Source organism: Caretta caretta, chromosome 1 (genome assembly GCF_965140235.1).
Source record: "Caretta caretta isolate rCarCar2 chromosome 1, rCarCar1.hap1, whole genome shotgun sequence".
NCBI classification, from domain to species: domain Eukaryota; kingdom Metazoa; phylum Chordata; order Testudines; family Cheloniidae; genus Caretta; species Caretta caretta.
Window position 1 is genome coordinate 68,570,162 of NC_134206.1, and position 22,858 is coordinate 68,593,019.

Sequence of the window (22,858 nt, forward strand, 5' to 3'; positions counted from 1 at the left end):
GCCCTACTGTTCATAAACAGGTTAGTGTCAGAGTTCTAATTAATTAACTTTATTTTTTTTTTGCAGGAAATAAGAAGGCAGCTTAAACAAGGAAATAAAATGCACCAGAACACTGGTTTCATTTAACTGACTCATTTATAAAGAAAAATAGAGTATTTGGAAGAGAGGTATTAGTCACTGAGCACATTCTGATTAGTAGGAACTTGAAATAAATGACCAAATGTCCTAACAGTAGCTTTCAAGTTGATAGTTTAAGTAGCATGTTTTTTTCATGGTGATGTGCAATTAATAAATATGTTAGTGAACATGTAACAGTGTACAATGACTTGTGTCAAAATGGAGACGCAATTATGTGTGAGATTCCTCCTGTGCCAGCAAATGAGATTGTACTGCTAAATGAGTTTGTTGAAAACCAATTGTAGAGGTCTCTGCCATTAGGCGTTCTTTATATTATTATTGCAATATTATGTTTACTCAAGCAAAAGTAGTGAAAAATTACTTTGGTAGCTACTTATAAAATAAGAAGCTGTTATCCTATGTGCACAATTGCAACATTGTATTCATAGAACTTTTGTACATTGGTTTTATACAATCATCCAAACAAGTTTAACAGCAATGAAATATCAGTCATACATAAAATACATTTCTTGCATAGATGTAAGCTTCTGTTCGTGTTACCATTTAGCTAACGCATAAACTATTCAGCATTCTTTGGTGTTCTTATTTAGATTAAAGTGAATAAAAACATGGCTATGAGAAATTTACATAGTATACATTTTCCTCCATAAGCGTTTAATATGATACAATAATGAACTTCCTTAGGTGCTAAAAATTACACTGCAGGTGATGTGTAGAAATAAAATAGAAAAATATACAGGTTGATTCTGTAGCTATTTATTAGTCCTAGATGATGACCAAACATAATGGTTTAAAACTATTTAAAATGTACTGTGTGTTGTGGAGAAAAGTTCTCATAACATTGTGTTCAGAAGTCTGGACACTAAAATAATTGTTTCTTGGGGTAATTCAGCATCTGTCTGAATTACCAGACTGTCAGTAAGTAGAAATGCATACAAGCCTGCTTATAGTTATGCATAAACCATGGGCTCAAATTCATAGGCAAAGCATTACACATTTGTATTTTAGATATAAAGTATGTGAAGTTTGGAATACAGAAGTGCGTAAGTGTCACTCATGCAAAATTAATGTGTATTTTAAAAATGTAGCAGCTTATTATAGCTTGTCTTTAGTGATTGCTTAATCAGTTTTCTAGGATTAATTTACAATGCTCGTAATCTTGCCAGCAAAGCCTCTACTTCAGGAACAACATCTCCTTTGGAAGCAGAGCCAACAAGCTCCATTTCCTTTTCTCTGTTGCTTTCTCCATTGTAGGTCTCCTTTCTTCCAACAGCCTTGCTCCTTGCTGTAGAGGAATTAGCTTCCATGTCATAATTAAGCTCCTTGGTGATTGGAGTCCTTGTGAAGTTGAAACTGATATTGTGGTTTGAATGTGACTTTTCTAGGTGTGCTTTCTGGTTCTCTGTAGAAGAGAAGAAAATAAAAGCTTCATCTCATTGTTAAACAAAGACTGTTACTCTAGTTACGTTTTTCAATACAGAAAGCCTTCAAAATAGACAAAGTTGGAGTAATTTTACATGTAGAAGGAATAGCATTGTTGGCATGAGGATGAACAGTTAAGAATTAAAAGATGGCATAAAATGAAAATCATTACTTCTGAAAACGCTATTTCTAGACAATGTGGCTCAAGGGAAGCAATATGGAAGTAAGTAAACCATATTTATCAAACTAGCTTCCATTTTCACAAAGCCAGGGCCAGATCCTGCCAGGTGCTGAGCACCCTTGATTGACACTGAAATAATTTGGAATGAAGAACACAAGTGCCTTACAGGAATGGGCCTTCAGGTGAGAAGAGAAAGACACAGAAAGGTGTTTGACATTTTTAAACCCATGCTAGACTATATTTTTGTGTGTGCAGTGTTGTTGTAGCTGTGTTGGCCCCAGGTTATGAGACAAGGTGGGTGAGGCAATATCTTTTATTGGACCAAATTCTGCTGGTGAAAGAGACAAGCCTTCAAGCATCACAGAGCTCTTCTTCAGGTCCGACAAAGGTACTCAGAGTGTCACAGTTAAATACAAGCTGGAATAGATCATTAAGCATGAGAGAAGTTCACACGTTGCAGGAAATCATTCAAACTGAAGCAGGCAATTAACACCACTGCAGTCACAGGTCCAAGGAGTGTTAGTGGGTTACAGATTGTTATAATGAGACATCAAACCAATCTCTATTAAGTCCGTGATTATTTGTGTCTATCAGAGTTATAAAATTAAGCTCCCAGGTGCGCCTTTTGAAGGTGTTGTGCTGATTTCCTTTGAAGTTGACGATTGAGAGGTCAGATACGGAATGATCATTTTGTACTATTTATGGGTACTTTGTATTGTGTAGCCCTGGGTACAATTGGCTCCCCAATATGCCTACCTCTTCGTGGGCCACCTCAAGGAAGAATTTCTTGAAATATACAACACTAAACTGATGATACACCTGCGATATGCTGATTATATTTTCATCCTCTGGACTTCCTCAGAGGTTTTCACTGCAACTTCAACAACCACCATCCATTCATCAAACTCTCTCAAGAACACTCCCACATCCGCATCGACTTCCTGGACACGAGGATAAAAATTCACCAACAGAACCCTACAGACAATTATATACAGGAAATCCATGGATCACCACTCTTACCTTCACAGATAGAGCAAATACCTCAGACACACCAAGAAATCTTATCTACAGTGAGGCACTCAGTTACTACAGGACAAGGGTGGACAAACTTTTTGGCCTGAGGGTCACATTGGGGTTCTGAAACTGTATAGAGGGCCACATAGGGAAGTCTGTGCCTTCCCAAACTGCCTGGCCCCCACCCTCTGACTGCCCCCCTTCATACCCCCCCACCCAACCAACCCCCCGTGCTCCTTGTCCCCTGACCACCCCCTCCCAGGACCCCCCCACCCCTGACCACCCTCTCCCGGGACCCCACACCCTATCCAACCCTCCCTGCTCCCTGTCCCCTGACTGCCCCGACCCCATCCACAGGCCCTTCAGGACTCTCACACCTATCCAATCCCCCCTATTCCTCGTCCCCTGACCATCCCACCTCAGAACCTCCTCCCCATCCAACTGCTCCCTGTCCCCTGACTGCCCCCCACGACCTCCTTCCCCTTATCCAATCCCCTCTCCCCCTGCCCCCTTACCATGCCGCTCAGAACAGCAGGACTGGCAGCCGAGCTGCCCAGCTGGAGCCAGCCACGCCGCTGTGCTTCCCGGCAGGAGCTCACAGCACCACCACCCAGAGCGCTGGCTGTGGGGGAGTGGGGACAGCAGGGGAGGGGCCGGGGGCTAGCCTCCCCAGCTGGGCGCTCAAGGGCCAGGCAGGACGGTCCCACAGGTGGATGTGGCCCGCGGGCCATAGTTTGCCCATCTCTGCTATAGAAAGCCCTCTGAGGAGAAAGTCCAGGATACATGCCTTAACATACCTAAAACTGTCTTCACTAAATAAGGACACTCCATCCGCGAAGCAGATTTGCCAGCAGAACTGGCTTTGATACAGAAAACCCACACAAACCTTGTTATCACCTAGCACCCCACACTGGAACCCATACAGGGTATAATCATAGAATTATAACCCATACTTGATGGGGACCACATCTGAAAGAAATCTTTCCTGAATCCCCTCTTCTGGCATTCAAAGAACCCTCCCAACATTGCTAAACTCGTCATCAGAAACTAGCTCCTCACAGACCAGGACCCATCAACTCAAAGCAACACCAGACCCCGCCATAAACATAAGATGCAAAACCTGCAGCCATACATACACTGCTACAGTGATCAGTATCCTCCACAGCACCCATTTCAAGATGAATGGGTCCTACTCATGCCTGTCACAACATGTGGTGTACCTCATTCAGTGCATCAAATACCCCAACAACAAGTATGTGGGGGAAATCAGACTATCACTATGCTCTCCAGTGAACTCATACATGAAAATGATGAAAGACAAAAACACCCTATCACTTGTGGGGGAACACTCTTGACAAAATGATCATTCCACATCTAATCTCTCAGTCCTCATACTCAAAGGAAACCCACAAAACACCTTCAAAAGGTGAGCCTTGGAGCTTAAATTCATAACTCTTCCAGACATTAGAAATCATTGACTCAATAGAGAGACTAGGTTTATTTCTCATTACAACAATCTGTAACCCACCAACTCTCCTTTGACCTATGACTGCTGAAGTGTTAATTGCTCACTTCATTTTGAATGGTTTCCTGCAACTTGTCTCTTTATGTTTAACAATCTGTTCCACCTTGTACTTATCTGTGACACTCTGATTACCTTTCTGAGACCTGAAGAAGTGATCAGTGGAACTCAAAAGCTTGTCTTTTTTATCAGCCGAAGTTGGTCCAATAAAAGATATTACATCACCCACCTAGTGTCTTTTGTTTGTAGAATTTAGAATTTGTCAGGCAGATTTTTAAAACTTTAAATAAATCAAAATTGTATTGTAATTTAATCATCCAAGATAATCTACTTTCTTTCCTTTCTGGTCTCTTTGTGGCTATATTCAACTAAGTGACAGCGAGCTTGACTTATCTCACCAGCTGTGAGTTGCACTGGCTGATGAATAAATGGCTCTGCCTGATTGACTTTCTGAAAGAAGACTAGACAAATTTCTTTCTTTCTTTCTTTCTTTTTTTTTTTTAAAGCAAGTGACTCTCATCTACCAGCCTTTTGAGTGATCCCTCTTATAGATCTTATACTTTTTAAAAACAAGCATACTCAATATTCATGTAACCTTGAACAAGGCTTGAAAATGGCTTCAACAAACTTGACATGACATTTAAAGTTTTTTGGTTATTCGCTGAAAGATGTTCTATCATCCCAATAGTAATGACTCTGGAGCACAGGCAGTCACTCATGACAGTGTGTTTTATGTGAGTGCTGAAAATTCCTACCGAAAACAGCTTGTACATTCCAAGGCAGCTGCTGAAGATATTTACTGCATTGTCATTCCCTGACCAGGGGCTCACAGTGATGGATGAGTATTTTACACACTATCTTGGACAATCTCAACAAATTTTATTAGTATGATCACCTTTTGGCTGTTGGAAGAAAATAAATACCCTCCTTTCTCCTTCTATATCAGATGGACAATTGTTACTTAAAATTTAACAGAGCTTCAATTTTCACTTAGCTGAACGGTTAAGCTCTATTTTATATATACTGTATGTTGGAAATAACACAATAATCCACGTGACTATAGTTGCACACATTGAGACTCCCTGTAACACATAAGGCCAAAAGAAAAGAGCTTTCAGCAAGTGAGACCATGCATACACACACATTATATACAATTTAAAATAATTGTAGTATGTTTATATATATTTCTCCATTTAATATTTTTTACTTAATAATTGTATTATAATGAATCTGCACACACCACTGGGGGCTTTAAGATCCTGTAGGACTACATTGTCTATATCAATATACAGAGTGCCCCTAACCTTTGCTGCTGTCCATATTCTGATGGTCAAAAAGATGATTGGGGGAGGGGGAAGAGAAGGAACCCGTAATTTTCTGAAACTTCATCTTTTTTTTCTTTCTTTTTCTTTTAAGAGAATTTAGGGCTTGATATATGCTGGCCTGTGAATACTAAAGAATGAAGTTGGAATTTTCAAAAGAGCCTACATGTGTTAGGCACTCCTTTGAAAACTGCAGCTTGTGGTCTGATTTTCTCAGCTAAAGGTATTGCAAGAACTGTTGTGATATAAATCTTGACGTGTGCTTCAAGCTGACCTGGAGGGGCCACCTACTACAGATAAATAAGCATAGTAAACATGTGAACTCTGACCTTGGTCTCTTACAATGCTGCAAACAAAGGACCTTAAAAAAAAATGAGGCCCTGTTTCAGTGACAGATTTAAGCATAACTTTAAGTCCCATTGACTTCACCAGAGAACGAACTGTCTGTAATGATCAGATACAAAACAACAGTGGTAGAGCTGAAAATGCTTGTCTCACCCAGATTTAAAGGCTTCTGATAAGTCTCATAGATACTCTTCAATAAGAGAGTGAACCAACTCTAGGAAGTTCAAAGATGGCTTGAGAAGGTATGTCCTGGGCTGGGGAGCTAAGTGGAAGATATGCTGAACTTTCCAAAGCTGGAGAATGGTATATTTGAAAGACCTATGTCTGTCATCCTTTAATACAATGGTTCAGATCCACAAAGGGACTTAGGTATCTAAAACTCAGATTTAGGTGCCACTGTGATTCACAAACCCCCACTAAGCTGCCACCTAACCATAGGTGCCTAAACTCACTAATTTTTGCTGTAAAAGTCCCCTAGGGGCCTACGTTTCTGCATCTGGCATGCATACTGCTGCCTCATGTGCACTGCATCCTCCTCTTCCCCTCCTGCCCTGCCATTTTGCGTCAAGGGGGAGTGCATCACTGCCATTCTTATCAGAAATAGCTTAGATGCCTGACTTCAGATGTCTGTGGATCTCAAGCAGGGATAGGCACCTCCCTCTTGCTTGGACTTAGTTGCCTAACTCCCTAAGAGGGACAGGGTTTAGGACAGACTTGTCTTGTTGGCATCTGCTGTTGGCTAGGTTAGGTGACTCCCTGCCTAGTATGCTGGCTTTTGTGGATCCCATTCTCAGTTGCCTCTCTCTCCCTGTGCATTGTATAGGGATCTTAGATATCTAACCAAAGGTTTGTGGATTACATTGGATAGCGAGGTGCCTAAAAGTTAGGTGTTGCAATGCTGAATGTGGGACCCCCGAAGTCCCTCTATGAACCTGGGCCTAAGATCGTATAACAAATCTAGATTATTTTGGACGTTAGGTTTGAAATGTTGAAAGCCAACTATGGATTTTAATCCCATGAATTACATCAATTTTAATGAAACGTGCAGCTAAATCTACTAGTTGTCTTTTATAATTTGAAAATGGAAGTTAATCTGATTTGTGTGGTTATATTTCCTACTCTGCTTTGAAAATCTCAGCCTTGCTAGGTCCTGAGTTTATAGTTTGCCATCTCTGCATCACACTACCTAACATGCTTCTGCAGTTTCAAAGGTTTATAATATTCTTCCCTTCCTGTCTTAAACTATGTTATATGGATATTTCTTAGATAATCTATTCACAACTCTAGCCACTTTTGTCAATATTTAGCAGTTACAATGCACAACTTCCTCGGTTTAATCAAGCTCCTCCCAACCAGTCACAGCGAGACAGAAAAAAAGACATGGAAAAATATTTTCCCTTCCTCCAATGCCAAATAATTAGGGTTTGCACAATGCCTTAAAGTTCGGCGGATTCTGTCTACATTAGATGAAGTGGTTGGAGTGAGTTCCAGAATCAAAGGGACTCATAGAGATCATCCCATCAATAGTCCTTATTTTACAGTAAGGGAGCTCCAGCCCTAGTATCATTTGTGGCATGAGGAAAGAGGTGGTCTCAGGTAGGTACGTTCCAGGCCATTTACAGCTTTTATAATAGGTCAAAAACAATGCCTTCAATTGTATCTAGATACCAATAGGCAGCCACTGAAGATCATAGAGCAAACAATTTTGTTAAATTTCAGTTAAGGTTGCTAAGCAGCTTTAGAGAGAAGGCATACCATTAATCACATCTGTTTAAACAATTCTGATACTACCCTTATCACTTCATTCAAACAGAAACAATAGCCAACCCAACCCAAACAACCTTAACTCTGCTCCTAGAATTGTGTTACTTTTTAAGGGCCCACTCCAAACTTCCACTGAAAATAATAGCATTTCCCCTTTGGTTTTAATGGGTGTTGCCCAGGCCTTTTAAATAAAGTTTGGATAATAGAGTGTGTATGTGTTTTATTTGCTCAGCAGTGTCAAATTTGATGGTTATTATACAAGTAGTTCCTGTTTAATGTAATGGCCCTATTTTAATGATGGGTGTAAGTTATGTTTATATATTTAGCTTTAGCTCTAATGTTTTGTCTAATTACGTATATATAGAATTATATATACTGTATATAAGTATATACAGAAACCCCAGCTAACAGAATGGCTGCTGCTGTATACCACACCTGAGACCAGGCTGCGTGTATGCACAGACACTTTAATACAGTGCCAGGCTGCTTCATGTGAAAAAGCTCTGCACACTCTAATGAAAGCATGAGAGTCAGTTTAAAACTCTCTTTGCTGTGTATGCAAAGATTTTCCCAGAGCAGAAATTTTTGTTTTGCTAAGCCCCTCAGACTTTCTTTGCTGTCAGGCTCCAACTGGTCCTTATTTCCCAACAGCAGTTCAGTGCCTGGCTCCAGCTGCAGGCTTTCTATTGTAAGCTCCTTTTTACCTATTTCTCCTGCTTCCTCCAAACTTGATTATTTGCAAACCAGCCCCACTCCAGTGCTCAATTCCAGCTCTATCCTCTTCCATGCCCTGTCTCTACCCAATCTCATCCCTCTGTCAGTGCCAGTACTAGCCCACTGTGGCCCTATCCAGGAATATCCTCCCCTCCCCCAATTCTAAAACAGCCAAGTTCTTATAATAAAAAGCAAATGGGGGCCCCCCCTGAGATGCTTGGGGCCCTAAGCAATTGCTTAATTTGCTGATGCCTAGAGCCAGCTCTGCCCTCTGCTAACATCTGCAAATGAAGAGCCCTGGTCTCTTGGACTGTTAGGAGGTTTGACATCTGCCAAAGTTCCCTATGCTTGAGCGTGGAAAATGTCTGTCTGTGAACTTGGAGTTGTGGAATACTTGCTATGCTGACAACATGTAGGTTGATAAATCAAGGGAGACAGGGAATAATTTAAAAAAAGCATAATTTTTGATGTCCTAGTATTTTAAATCTTTTAATCATAAATTTTCAAACAAATCTCCAGAAAAATTCGACTCCTATTTTTAAGCATACCAAGTGTAAATAAATTGGTCAACTAATGAACAGTTAGAAAGGGAATAAACAGAGAATGTACAGTGGATATATAGACTCAGCTTGAACTATGACACCTGTCAAGGTTCCTCCCCCACTCTGAACTCTAGGGTACAGATGTGGGGACCTGCATGAAAAAAACCCCTAAGCTTATCTTTACCAGCTTAGGTCAAAACTTCCCCAAGGTACAAAATATTACACCCGTTATCCTTGGAATGGCCGCTACCACCACCAAACTAATACTGGTTACTGGGGAAGAGCTGTTTGGACGCGTCTTTCCCCCCAAAATACTTCCCAAAACCTTGCACCCCACTTCCTGGACAAGGTTTGGTAAAAAGCCTCACCAATTTGCCTAGGTGACTACAGACCCAGACCCTTGGATCTTAAGAACAATGAACAATCCTCCCAACACTTGCACCCCCCCTTTCCTGGGAAATGTTGGATAAAAAGCCCCACCAATTTGCATAGGTGACCACAGACCCAAACCCTTGGATCTGAGAACAATGAAAAAGCATTCAGTTTTTACAAGAAGACTTTTAATAAAAAATAGCAGTAAATAGAAATAAAGAAATCCCCCCTGTAAAATCAGGATGGTAGATATCTTACAGGGTAATTAGATTCAAAAACATAGAGAACCCCTCTAGGCAAAACCTTAAGTTACAAAAAAGATGCACAGACAGAAATAGTTATTCTATTCAGCACAATGCTTTTCTCAGCCATTTAAAGGAATCATAATCTAACACATACCTAGCTAGATTACTTACTAAAAGTTCTAAGACTCCATTCCTGTTCTGTCTCTGGCAAGAGCAGCACACAGACAGACACAAACCCTTTGTTTGTCTCCCTCCTCCCAGCTTTTGAAAGTATCTTGTCTCCTCATTGGTCATTTTGGTCAGGTGCCAGCAAGGTTACCTTTAGCTTCTTAACCCTTTACAGGTGAGAGGAGCTTTCCCTTGGCCAGGAGGGATTTCAAAGGGGTTTACCCTTCCCTTTATATTTATGACACGCCCCCCAAATCTCAGCTAGGGTGAAACACTGGCTGGGATTTCTTCCTGGAGCTCTAGGAAAAACAGAGTTAATAAGACACATGCATCTCTAAATATACTACCAAGTACATAAAGACTAACAATATTTTCCACATCTCAAGGACGATTTTAACCAGTTGATTCTGGGAAACTTTCACGGGAGAGTGCATCAGCCACTTTGTTAGAAGCTCCTGAGATGTGTTGGATGTCGAAATCAAAATCTTGGAGAGCTAAACTCCACCGAAGAAGGTTTTTGTTAGTTTCTTTGACGGTGTGAAGCCACTTTAGTGCAGCATGGTCGGTTTGCAGGTGGAAACGCCGTCCCCAAACATATGGGCGTAGCTTTTCCAGAGCGTAGACAATGGCATAACATTCTTTTTCAGTGACTGACCAGTTGCTTTCCCTCTCAGACAGTTTTTTGCTGAGAAACACTACAGGGTGGAATTCTTGATCAGGTCCTTTCTGCATTAAAACTGCTCCCACACCACGCTCGGATGCATCTGTGGTTACTAGGAACGGTTTGTCAAAGTCTGGGGCCCTTAGTACAGGGTCAGACATGAGTGTCGCTTTAAGCTTGTTAAAGGCCTTCTGACACTTTCCGGTCCACTGAACAGCATTTGGCTGTTTCTTTTTGGTTAGGTCTGTCAGTGGGGCAGCGATTTGGCTGTAGTGCGGTACAAAGCGTCTGTAATAACCGGCCAAGCCTAAGAAGGATTGAACCTGTTTCTTTGACTTTGGGACAGGCCACTTTTGGATAGCATCCACTTTGGCCTGTAGGGGGCTGATAGTTCCTTGACCCACCTGGTGTCCAAGGTAAGTCACTCTGTTTAGGCCTATTTGACACTTCTCAGCCTTAACAGTTAGTCCTGCCTCCCTTATGCGCTCAAGGACTTTTTGTAGATGTTCCAGGTGGTCTGCCCAGGAATCCGAAAATATGGCCACGTCGTCAAGGTAGGCGACTGCATATTCTCCTAATCCCGCTAGGAGACCATCTACAAGTCTTTGGAAAGTGGCGGGTGCATTTCGCAGCCCGAAAGGGAGTACATTAAATTCATACAGCCCGAGATGTGTGATGAAGGCTGACCTTTCCTTGGCAGATTCATCTAGCGGTACCTGCCAGTACCCCTTGGTTAAGTCCAAGGTAGAGATGAACTGGGCCCGTCCCAGTTTCTCTAATAGTTCATCTGTGCGTGGCATTGGATAGTTGTCTGGGCGAGTTACAGCATTTAGCTTACGGTAGTCCACGCAAAAACGTATTTCCCCATCTGGTTTGGGAACTAGAACCACTGGAGATGCCCATGCACTTTCAGAGGGGCGGATTACCCCCATCTGTAACATATCCTGGATCTCCCGTTCTATAGCAGTTTTAGCTTGAGGAGACACCCGGTAAGGTTGGACCCTAATTGGGTGAGCATTACCTGTGTCAATGGAGTGGTATGCCCGTTCAGTCAGTCCTGGGGTGGCTGAGAACGTTGGTGCGTAGCTAGTGCACAGCTCCTGGATCTGCTGTCGCTGCATACGCCCAAGGGTCATGGAGAGGTTCACCTCTTCCACACCACCAGCACATTTCCCTTCGTAGTAAACACCTTCAGGCCACTCAGCGTCGTCTCCTCCCTGGGCTGTAAACTGACAAACCTTTAATTCTCTGGATCGATTAGAAGAGCTGAGAGGCGGTGGGTTGCTCCGTGCCGCTGTCCAAGCTCTCTGGAGGCTTTCATCTGCTTCCTGTTCGGTCTGGAACTGTTCCCTTGATGCTGGAGACATCAGTTCCTCATGGGATTGTGGACCTAGGCTTGGTCCCTCTGGAAGCGATATAGGGGATGGAGCTGTTTCTGTTGACTGTGAACCGCTCTCCGCTGGTGCACTATGTTGGGATTCAGGCTCCGGCTGAGCCTCTTGGGTCGGGTTATCGGCTGCTGCCAGTTCAGGTTCGGTGGGGCCCTCTGTTGTTGAGGTTGCAAGTACTGGATTCAGTGCTGACACGGGGTCTGGTGTTGGTTGTTCGGCTGGTTCCGGTTCTGGGACTGGTTCCGTCTGGGTCTCTGGGACTGGATCCACTACTGCTGTTGCAGACATTGGCCTGGGGTCCAGGTCCATCACCTCTGACTGGGTCCTGATAGAAGTTTCTGGAACAGAGCTAGGCCTCACGGCTTGTTTAGCCTGGCTGCGGGTGACCATTCCCACCCTCTTGGCCTGCTTCACATGATTGGCCAAGTCTTCCCCCAACAGCATGGGGATGGGATAATCATCATAGACTGCAAAAGTCCACATTCCTGACCAGCCCTTGTACTGGACAGGCAACTTGGCTGTAGGCAAATTGAAAGAGTTGGACTTGAAGGGTTGAATCGTCACTTGGATCTCTGGGTTGATTAAATTGGGGTCCACTAAGGAAGCATGGATAGCTGACACTTGTGCTCCGGTGTCCCTCCACGCGGTGACCTTCTTCCCGCCCACACTCACAGTTTCCCTCCGCTCCAAGGGTATCTGGGAGGTATCTGGGCCTGTGGACCTCTGGTGTGATTCCGGTGCAATGAACTGTAATCTGTTGGGGTTCTTGGGGCAGTTGGCCTTTACATGCCCCAGCTCGTTACACTTAAAACATCGTCCAGCTGACGGGTCACTGGGGCGAGGAGGGTTGCTGGAGAACGGGGTGGTGGGACGATAAGGGGTCTGGAGGGTTCTTTGGGAGGTAGGTGGGGCTTTGGGCGGCCCCCGGTAATAGGGTGTGGTCTGGGGTGGTCCCTTCTGGTCTCCGCTCCAACTGCGACCAGTTTTCTTCTCTGCTACCTCCACCCATCTGGCTCCAATCTCTCCTGCCTCAATTACAGTTTTGGGTTTCCCATCTAGGATGTATCTTTCGATTTCCTCAGGAACACCCTCTAAGAATTGTTCCATTTGCATTAGGAAGGGCAAATTTACTGGAGAGTCAACACTTGCTCCCGATATCCAGGCATCCCAATGTTTCACAATGTGGTAGGCATGTCGGGTAAATGACATGTCTGGTTTCCACCTTAGGGCTCTGAACCTCCGACGAGACTGCTCGGGTGTTATCCCCATTCTGACTCTCGCCTTGGATTTAAACAGTTCATACTTGTTCATGTGTTCTTTAGGCATTTCAGCTGCCACCTCAGCTAAGGGTCCACTGAGCTGCGGCCTCAGCTCTACCATGTATTGGTCAGTAGAGAGGTTGTACTCAAGGCAGGCCCTTTCGAAATTCTCTAAGAAGGCCTCAGTATCATCACCTGCCTTGTAGGTGGGGAACTTTCTGGGATGGGAAGTGGTACCTGGAGAAGGATTGCTAGGGTTTGTTGGTATATTCTGCTGGGCCTTTATCCTCTCCATCTCCTCCCCATGCTTCCTCTCTTTTTCCTTCTCCTCCTCCACATGCTTCCTCTCTTTTTCCTTCTCCTCCTCCACATGCTTCCTTGCCTCCATTTCCCTCTTGTGGGCAGCCTCCTGTACCTCCTTCTCCAGCCGCATGAGTTCTATCTGTCTTTCATGTTCCCTTTGTCTTTCCTCAGCCTGAAATTTGGCTAATTCCAGCTGTAGTTGAGCTGAGGATTTGGTCATTCTAACCTCTCTGTTTTTAACTAACTTTACACCTGAGGTTTAGAAATAAACAAACAAAACTTGGCTGTAAAATTTTGCTGTGCTGCAATAGAATACCTATTCTCTGATAGTGATTGTCAGCCTACAGAAAAAGACAATTCCCTTGTCTCTGCTCTGGGCCCAAATTAAAGCAAAAAACCTCCAACTGCTTGGAAACCTGCTTACCCAGCCCAAAGAAAAAGCAAATGGGTAGAACACACACCCCCTATTTACTTTTAGGAAGAAAAGAAAAAAAAAACAATGGGTTGGAAGACTGTGAATTTCCCTGCAGGAGTTAAGTACCCTGCCTCCAGGCAAAAAAACCTGCAATTCACAAGATAATCCCCTTGTCTCTGCTTGGCCACAAAGCAGAGAGAAACCAAGCTGCTTTCAGTTTCAAAGCTGCTTTCTGGACTTTCTTTCCAAAGAAAAAAAAAATTTCCTTTTTTAAAATCTGTATTTCTAGTTCAAAAAATCTCAACTGGATCTCAAATGATTTCAGGTTAATCCCACCACTGTGCCACCATGTCAAGGTTCCTCCCCCACTCTGAACTCTAGGGTACAGATGTGGGGACCTGCATGAAAAAACCCCCTAAGCTTATCTTTACCAGCTTAGGTCAAAACTTCCCCAAGGTACAAAATATTACACCCGTTATCCTTGGAATGGCCGCTACCACCACCAAACTAATACTGGTTACTGGGGAAGAGCTGTTTGGACGCGTCTTTCCCCCCAAAATACTTCCCAAAACCTTGCACCCCACTTCCTGGACAAGGTTTGGTAAAAAGCCTCACCAATTTGCCTAGGTGACTACAGACCCAGACCCTTGGATCTTAAGAACAATGAACAATCCTCCCAACACTTGCACCCCCCCTTTCCTGGGAAATGTTGGATAAAAAGCCCCACCAATTTGCATAGGTGACCACAGACCCAAACCCTCGGATCTGAGAACAATGAAAAAGCATTCAGTTTTTACAAGAAGACTTTTAATAAAAAATAGCAGTAAATAGAAATAAAGAAATCCCCCCTGTAAAATCAGGATGGTAGATATCTTACAGGGTAATTAGATTCAAAAACATAGAGAACCCCTCTAGGCAAAACCTTAAGTTACAAAAAAGATACCCAGACAGAAATAGTTATTCTATTCAGCACAATTCTTTTCTCAGCCATTTAAAGGAATCATAATCTAACACATACCTAGCTAGATTACTTACTAAAAGTTCTAAGACTCCATTCCTGTTCTGTCTCTGGCAAGAGCAGCACACAGACAGACACAAACCCTTTGTTTGTCTCCCTCCTCCCAGCTTTTGAAAGTATCTTGTCTCCTCATTGGTCATTTTGGTCAGGTGCCAGCAAGGTTACCTTTAGCTTCTTAACCCTTTACAGGTGAGAGGAGCTTTCCCCTGGCCAGGAGGGATTTCAAAGGGGTTTACCCTTCCCTTTATATTTATGACACACCTACACAATCCCACCGCATCTCACAGAATCACTGTTCACTTTGTTTGGCTGTGGTATTTCTACCAGCCGCCAAGTATAAATATCAGATGTTTGCTCCTGTTGCTCCATTGTGGTGGAATTCTTTACATCATAGGAGTCACACTGGTGCCTCATTCTATTTCAAGTCAAAGCTTTAAAAGTCATTTTGCAGGTATTACGAGGGGGAGAGGGAAACTCCTGTTCCTTTTTAATTAAAAATTCAAAAGACTCATTTGTTACCCTACCAAATCTTTTCATTTTAAAATTACAATGGGAATTTTATTCTGCTAAGATGACACCCTCAGGATCCTCTTTACTGCTGCACACAATGCTTCAAAGGTGCCACATGCATTGTTGCCTATAGGGCTCATTCACCCCAAGATGATCTCTGCCAGCTGCTGTAGCAGCTCCCCGAATCATCAAGTTTACTGGTAATATCCAGGAAATATGCACTCATCCTAGAGGCACTGGAATGGCTAGTGCCTGATTTGTAATGCCACTGCAACTGACAAAGCGGTTCCTGGGAATGGATTAAAAACTCAGAAGTTGCCATCTGCTGTGTTTTAGCAAAGAATCAGGACCCTACTGCAATTTATAGGTAATAAAGGAGCGTAATTTATCACCTTAAAAAAACAATGTTGAGACCATATAAATCTATTTAGCTATTTGTAATTGCTAGCTGGCTAGTACTGTTGGGCATCAAACTACTGACCATAAGTTTGAACTCTTCTGTGCTACTTACTATTATGCTGGACTTCAGGAGAAGGAGGCCTTTAGCCCACTCCTGTCTACTGGCAAAATGATTGCAATCCTTTTAGAAATGGCATCCTAGACGGAGGCTACGGACAACTTGTCCTCTCCCCACAATACCGGATCAATTCTTACATTTACTAAGGCCAAGTCTACACTTAGAAGCTTACAGCAGCACAGTTGTACTGATACAACTGTGCCACCATGAGAGTGCTCATGTATCCGAGTTATGCTGATGGGAGAGAGCTCTCCCATCGTACAATAAAACCAGCCCAATGAGCATCTCCCGCCGACATAGCACTGTGCACATGAGCGCTTTTGCTGGGAAAATTTATGTCGCTCAAGGATGTGTTTTTTCATACCCTTGAGCGACAAAAGTTTGGCCGACATAAATGCTAGTGTAGACATGCACTAAGCTACCTTCCCTCTTTGTCAGAGGCTCGCAGTGCCTCCACATCTAACTGCCAGCTCCACCAATGAAGGCTGCAAAATCTCTCGTTGAAAGACCAAGACCTTTTCACTATCTTTTTAAACTGGAAAACTCCAACTAATAGTATTTGAGGCAATACTGCTTCAAACTTTTTGTTTCAGTATTGCTACTTTTATCTGTTTTGGACAGCTTTTCACAGATTAAAGCATATAAAACAAAGCAGTACTTAGAAAATTCAATGTACAACAGAATAAATGACAATACAGAGCACAGCCTTTTTAAACTACATTTCTCCACTAACAGACTTCGCCTAGTCTATGTCAGACCAGTAACTCTTGAAAATGCAAAAATTCTCTTTGTTAATTTGGCAGTGGCACATTTCTGTAAATATTTGCAAAAGATATATATACTCAGTTCAAAATTACTCTTCCTAGGCTGAAAAGCATTCTCTCTCTCCCTGGAATTTAAGCACAACTCTTTAAAAAATGACAGAAGAGCAACAGAAGCCTACCCCTGGAAAGGCTCTTCCGCAAGAACTCTTGTGATGAAGACACTTTATTTCTTTGGAGTGTAGCCTTTGTTCATCAACTCCAGGAATATGCTACAACCCTTTCACTCATCAGCAAGACCAAAAATCAGAAAAAGGCCCTCAAAAATTAGACATGTTAAATTTTAAATGTGCAGGAAGAAGCCAACAATACCAATGGACACAGTTAGAAATTCTCAAGCTATTTTTAAATTGGGAGGTAGTCCTCTGGGCGACAGACTGAAGTTGGTTTCGGATGTTTCGTCAGCTCAAGGAACGCCAACCATAATGAAGGGTTGTCAATAACAGACAACGCAGCAATCGCTGAAGTATTAAATGCCTTTTTTTGTTTCAGTTTTCACCAAAAAGTTAGCAGTGATTGGACAGCTAACATAGTAAACATCAGTGTAAATGGGGCAGGATCTGAGGCTAAAATAGGAAAAGAACAAATTAAGAATTACTTGGGCCTTGTCTACACTGCCACTTTACAGCACCGCAACTTTCGTGGTCAGGGGTGTGAAAAAACAGCTCCCTGAGCGCTGCAAGTTTCAGCGCTGTAAAGTGGCAGTGTAGACAGTGCACCAGCTACTCCCCTGGTGGAGGTGTTTTTTTATAGCGCTGGGAAAGCTCTCTCCCAGGGCTGGTGCTGCAACTACACAGCCACGTTCAAGCGCTGCCGAGGCAGCGCTTTAACGTTGCTAGTGAAGACATGCCCTTAGACAAGTTAGATGTCTTCAACTGGGCAGGGACTGATGAAATACATCCTAGAATACTTAAGGAACTGTCTGAAGAGATCTCTGAGCCATTAGTGATGATCTCTGAGAACTTGTGGAGAACAGGAAAAATATCCCTAGGATTGGAAAAGGGCAACTATAGTACCTATCTATAAAAAGAGGAATAAGGACAGGTGACAGAATTATAGACCAGGCAGTTTAACTTTGGTACCAGGAAAGATAACGGAGCAAACAATCAATTTGTAAACATAGAAGAAAATAAAGGTGATAAGTAAAGTCAATATGGATATGTCAAGAACAAATCATGTCAAACCAACCTAACATGTCTTTAACAGGGTAACAAGACTTGTGGATAGAGGAGAAGCAGTAGATGAGATATATATCGACTTTAGTAAAGTTCTCGATACTGTGTCCCATGATCTTCTCATGAACAGATTAGAGAAATATAGTTTAGAGATGAACCTACAATAAGATGTGTGCACAACTGCCTGGAAAACTATACTCAGAGAGTAGTTATCAATGGTTCACAATCGAGCTGGAGGGGGAGGGACATATCGAGTGGGGTCCCTCAGGGATCTGTCTTGGGTCCAGTTCCATTCAATATCTTCATAAACTATTTGGATAATGGCATAGAGAGTACAATTATAAAGTTTGTGGACAACACCCTGGTGGGAGGGGTTGCAAGCGCTTTGAAAGACAGGATTACAATTCAAAATGATCTTGACAAACTGGAGAAATGGTCTGAAATAAATAGGATGAAATTCAAGGACAAATGCAAAATACTACATTTAGGAAGGAATAATCAACTGCACAAATACAAAATGGGAAATGACTGCCTAGGAAGGAGTACTTCAGAAAAGGATCTTGGGATTAGAGTGGATCACAAACTAAATATGAGTCAACAGTGTAATACTGTTGCTAAAAAAGTGAACATCGTTCTGGAATGTATTAGCAGAGTGTTGTAAGCAAGACACAAGAAGTTATTCTTCCACTCTACACAGCACTGATAAGACCTCAACTGGAGTACTCTGTCCAGTTCTGGGCACCACACTTTGGGAATGATGTGGAAAAATTGGAGAAATTCCAGAAGAGAGCAACAAAAATGACTGACAGTCTATAAAAAATAACCTATGAGAAAAGATTTTAAAAATTAGGCTTGTTTAATTTGGAGAAGAGAAGAGGGGGGATTTGATAACAGTTTTCAAGTCTGTAAAAGGTTGTTATAAAGAGAAGAGTGATAAATTGTTTTCCTTAATCAGTCTGGTTACAGGAAATAAGGCAAATGTTATGAATTTATAGCTAAAGCTACCAAAAGCCATGGGTGATACACTGTTAATCCTAATGATTTTGACTTTACTACTGTTGTATTGTTCCACACATTGCTCTTGGACATATCCCAAAGGCTTCATAGACACAAATCTTTTAAAGCACATATCACCCAGCTTCTCCCATATCCTGAGGAGCTAAGCATGCGGATGAAGAACACAAGCAGAATTGAAGTGATATCGGTTAGTAGATGGAGGGAGAGATGAGGGAAAGCATTTAGAGGTTTTAGTAGAACTCATGCCTACTCTTTCAGTGAAAGGCATATGTTCATTGATCATCAAGATAGTGTGCAATGTGGCAGTTGTGTAAGACTTGGCTCCCTATTTGGATGCCAATGTCAGAGGAGAGGCAAAAAATACCTTTTTCCACCTTCATGTGGATAGGAAAAATCTACCAGCTCCTTTTTGACAAAGAGCTGTTGAAAGTGTATTGTCTCTCACTTCAAGGCTGGACACTGCATTGCTCTGTACCTGGGGCTGACAGTGGATGCCAAAAGGAAAGTGGTTTACAGTACAACAGCCTAACTGGAACAGGCAAGCAAGAGCATCTCAGAACAGTGCTCTGCATTCTACATTGATTCTCCATTAAATATTCGATCCTACAGGAGTTTACAATACACTCATGACTTCCTTCCTTCAGAGTATATGCAAGACTTCTCTTTACATATACCTTCTGACAGGACAAGCAGTGACATTGTGACAAACCCTATTTCACCTGCATCTGAAAAAATTCAAGTGAAAACAACCAGCACCGACCAAGACTAAATAGATATGGCTAAGCCTCCAACTATTGTTATTCTGCCAAGAACTGGCCCAGATCAATCTCCCATACTCTACTTCCCTTGACATGGACAGTATATAGACCCAAATCCTCCTTTCCTTCATTCATGTAACCCCCCACCCCACCCCCTCCAAACACAGCTTGTTTAGTAACAGGATGGCTAGAGTTGTAAAATACACTATACGCTATTTTGTAATTAAAAAGAGAGCCAGAAGAAACCCGCTGCATTACTGACTCACCATAGCTACTAGGAGGGAGTGAGTTGATCAGCAGGATAAACCAAGAAAAAGCAACCGGACAGATGTTGTTCCCCTTTAAAGACATAAGAAAAAATAATCCCGAACCAATGTTGCTTCAGTTGTTCTCACACATTTATTTAACTGACAGGGTTTATGATATGAAACTCTTAGCACAATGGAAAGACCAACAAAACTGAGACTCAATCCTGTAGTTCTTAATTAGGTAAAACTCCCATTGTCTTCAAAATTCAATCTATTAATGTTTAGTTTTCCCACATCTGAATTTTCTGAGCACTGCTGTTCATCAAAATAAGTTATTAAAGAATTGTTACGAGATCATCTGATTTGTCTAGAGATTCTTATATTTTTGCTACTGAAATACATGTTACTGAACTGACTTCCAGAGAGTTTTGTCTGAGTAAGGACTTTGGGATAATTTCTTTGTTTTATAAACATAGAATGTGAACACTTAATTTTTAGTCTTTCAAACAAACAAATCTCTGGTGTAAAAAACAAATTCAAAATTATCTTCAGATCACCTAAGGCAATCCAGCTAGTATTATCCAGACACAAGTCTTCCTAAATTATTTTGATGAACAGCAGAGCTCAGGAAATTCAGTTAATGGAAAATTGTGCTTAATATCTTTCCTCCGTTTAAATGGTGATCTAGCATGGAACAGCACACAATGATATACATATAGGCTATGAAGGGATACTTATTTTCTCTGAATGAGAAAAAGTGTAAAGTGCGTGAATGAGAAGAAACACTAATACTGGGGACTTGCTATGAATTTCGTGGAGCAAATTTATGCTTTATCCTTTGGAGATTTTTAAACCCCTCCTACTCCTGGAATATAGGACAATTAATACTGAATACAAATGACTTCAAGATTTACTGAAGTAGAGGTATGATTTTTTTAACCACTGACAAATAGCTAACATTTTAAAAAAATGTTTAAATAGATTTATTATATTGCAACAGAATGCCCACTTTCTTGATACTCAAGACACTTGATTTTTTATGTAAATATTTTTATACTGTTTGTACACGAATTACTTTTGATTAAAAAAATAAAGCAACAAATGTGTGAGAGAGACTAATACAACAGCATTGTATGCTTACATGATCATAGTTTTCAGTGTGGGACATGATAAAATTATAACTGAAAGAAAAGAAATGTAGCTGTAATCTTATTACATTTCCCTAATTGAATCTCTGATTTACACAGGGCAAATACTACAGTGGCCGAAGGGAATATTTCCTAAATTATTGTCTTTCAGCTCCACATATTGCACCATGTTACCGAGAGTCTATACCTAACTACTGATGGCAAAAAACTGTTGCTAAACAGAGATGTGCCTTCTATGGAGACGGTCCAATACTCTGACATTACTAACTGAAATCACTCAAGTACAGCTTTCCAATCCTGAGTATAGCAGAGTGATAGTAAACAGCAAAAATATGCAGCTTGTAGAATCAGGACTATTCATTATGGAGTAGGTCTTGTTTATTGCTCTGTGCATTGCCCTCTTAATATCCAGAAGTAGTTTTTAGAAGTAATCAGAAAAATTGCAATAGCCAGAGACCTTGTGTATTGCATCATAGCTCTCATAAAGTACAAGATATATCTCCTCCCTCTATAGCACAGCAGAAGACACTTAATATACTTTAGTGTCACTTTTTATTAGTTTAATAGCTTTTCCAACAATGTTTTTGATTGACAAAGTCAGGATAAGAAATTGTTCCTGAATTGCAAAAAAAGTGCTGTGGGCTGCTAACAACTTATTTCATTTCTACTCTGTAGCCATGGCCTTAACACCTGATGAACTGTCAACTGCACTTAGATGACGCCACCATACATTTGAAATGTAATTTCTTGCACCTTAAGGCTTTACAATGGATGCTCAACAACCTTACTAATCAAAAACAGATGACACCACCAGAATTAATGAGGCACTCAATTGCATTACTGAAGAGTGGATTTTTTTTTTAAAACCCAACCTGTTATATGCATTTCATTCATTTAAAAGTTGCTGCTCTTCCTGGTATGAAAGAATGTGGAATTTAAAGGAATAAAACATTCAAATAAATAAATTCAGGTAACTGAATTTTACTAAGTGTTCAGAAGCAGGAGATACAAAATATTTTTCTTTGTTTCAGAGGGAAGAAAAGAGGGATGTACTAAAGTACTAAACAATGTTATGAAAGGGGACTGACTTATTTAGCATGAATTTCCTCTGCTTTCAAAAAACAATGTGTTTGATTATGAGCACTGAATAAAGTAATTTATGAAAAAATGAACCACACTGGACCGTAATTTGACTTTCCCATTCAACAGAGTCTAAATCAAAGGTTTCACAGTTCAGATTAGATAATATATACAATTTCTTCTCACCTACTTGACTACTGCTGCTACCTCCTCAAAAATCATCTTCAAAATTGCTGCCTCTGATTTTTCATTCAATTTTTCTCCCAATTTCTTCTCTAACCAAACCTTGCATACATGTAGAGTTGGAAGCAATTTCTCAATCCATCATACTAATCTATTTTCTTTCCCCCATACCTTAGCAATGACAATAGCTACTATAATAACTTTAGGATGCCAAGATTTAACTAAAATCTGGGGTGCATCTAGGAATGGCTTCAAAGCTTATCAATTAACTTCAAAATTAACCAAGAAATTGGGCACAATTTTAGATTAAATACATTTCTAAGTTTAAAAATAATGGTATAAACCAACCCTGACCCTATCTCAGTGGATGTGAAGAGCCCAGGGGCACAGGAAACAGTGTGGTTCAGCTAGGTGAGAGAGGGGCAGGATTTGACTGTCATTCCTCCTCCATTTACCCCGAAGGGTTGCACCCAGCCATGCTACTTGAGGTGGATGATGAGTTATGGATTTGCCCCAATGTACGCAGGAAGAGGATTGATAGTGAGGGCATTAAGTTTTCCCACTTCTCTCAAACATGTGAAAAACAACAATCAACTGAGAAAAAT

The 22,858-nt window shown here is 41.5% G+C and overlaps 1 protein-coding gene across 5 annotated transcripts in view; it reads right to left on the reverse strand.

The window, feature by feature from the left end:
* Positions 1 to 416: 416 nt before the first annotated feature.
* Positions 417 to 22,858, reverse strand: part of DIAPH3 (diaphanous related formin 3) — a 530,405-nt gene continuing 507,963 nt past the window's right edge. For 4 of the 5 annotated variants that reach the window (XM_075128866.1, XM_048851760.2, XM_075128870.1 and 1 more), the window contains one exon: positions 417 to 1,540. In XM_075128866.1, the coding sequence (XP_074984967.1) occupies positions 1,281 to 1,540 (260 nt within the window). In that variant the 3' untranslated portion in view covers positions 417 to 1,280. Of the gene's footprint in view, positions 1,541 to 19,860; positions 19,934 to 22,858 lie in introns of all 5 variants that reach the window. The other variant, XM_075128873.1, reaches the window with a different exon arrangement.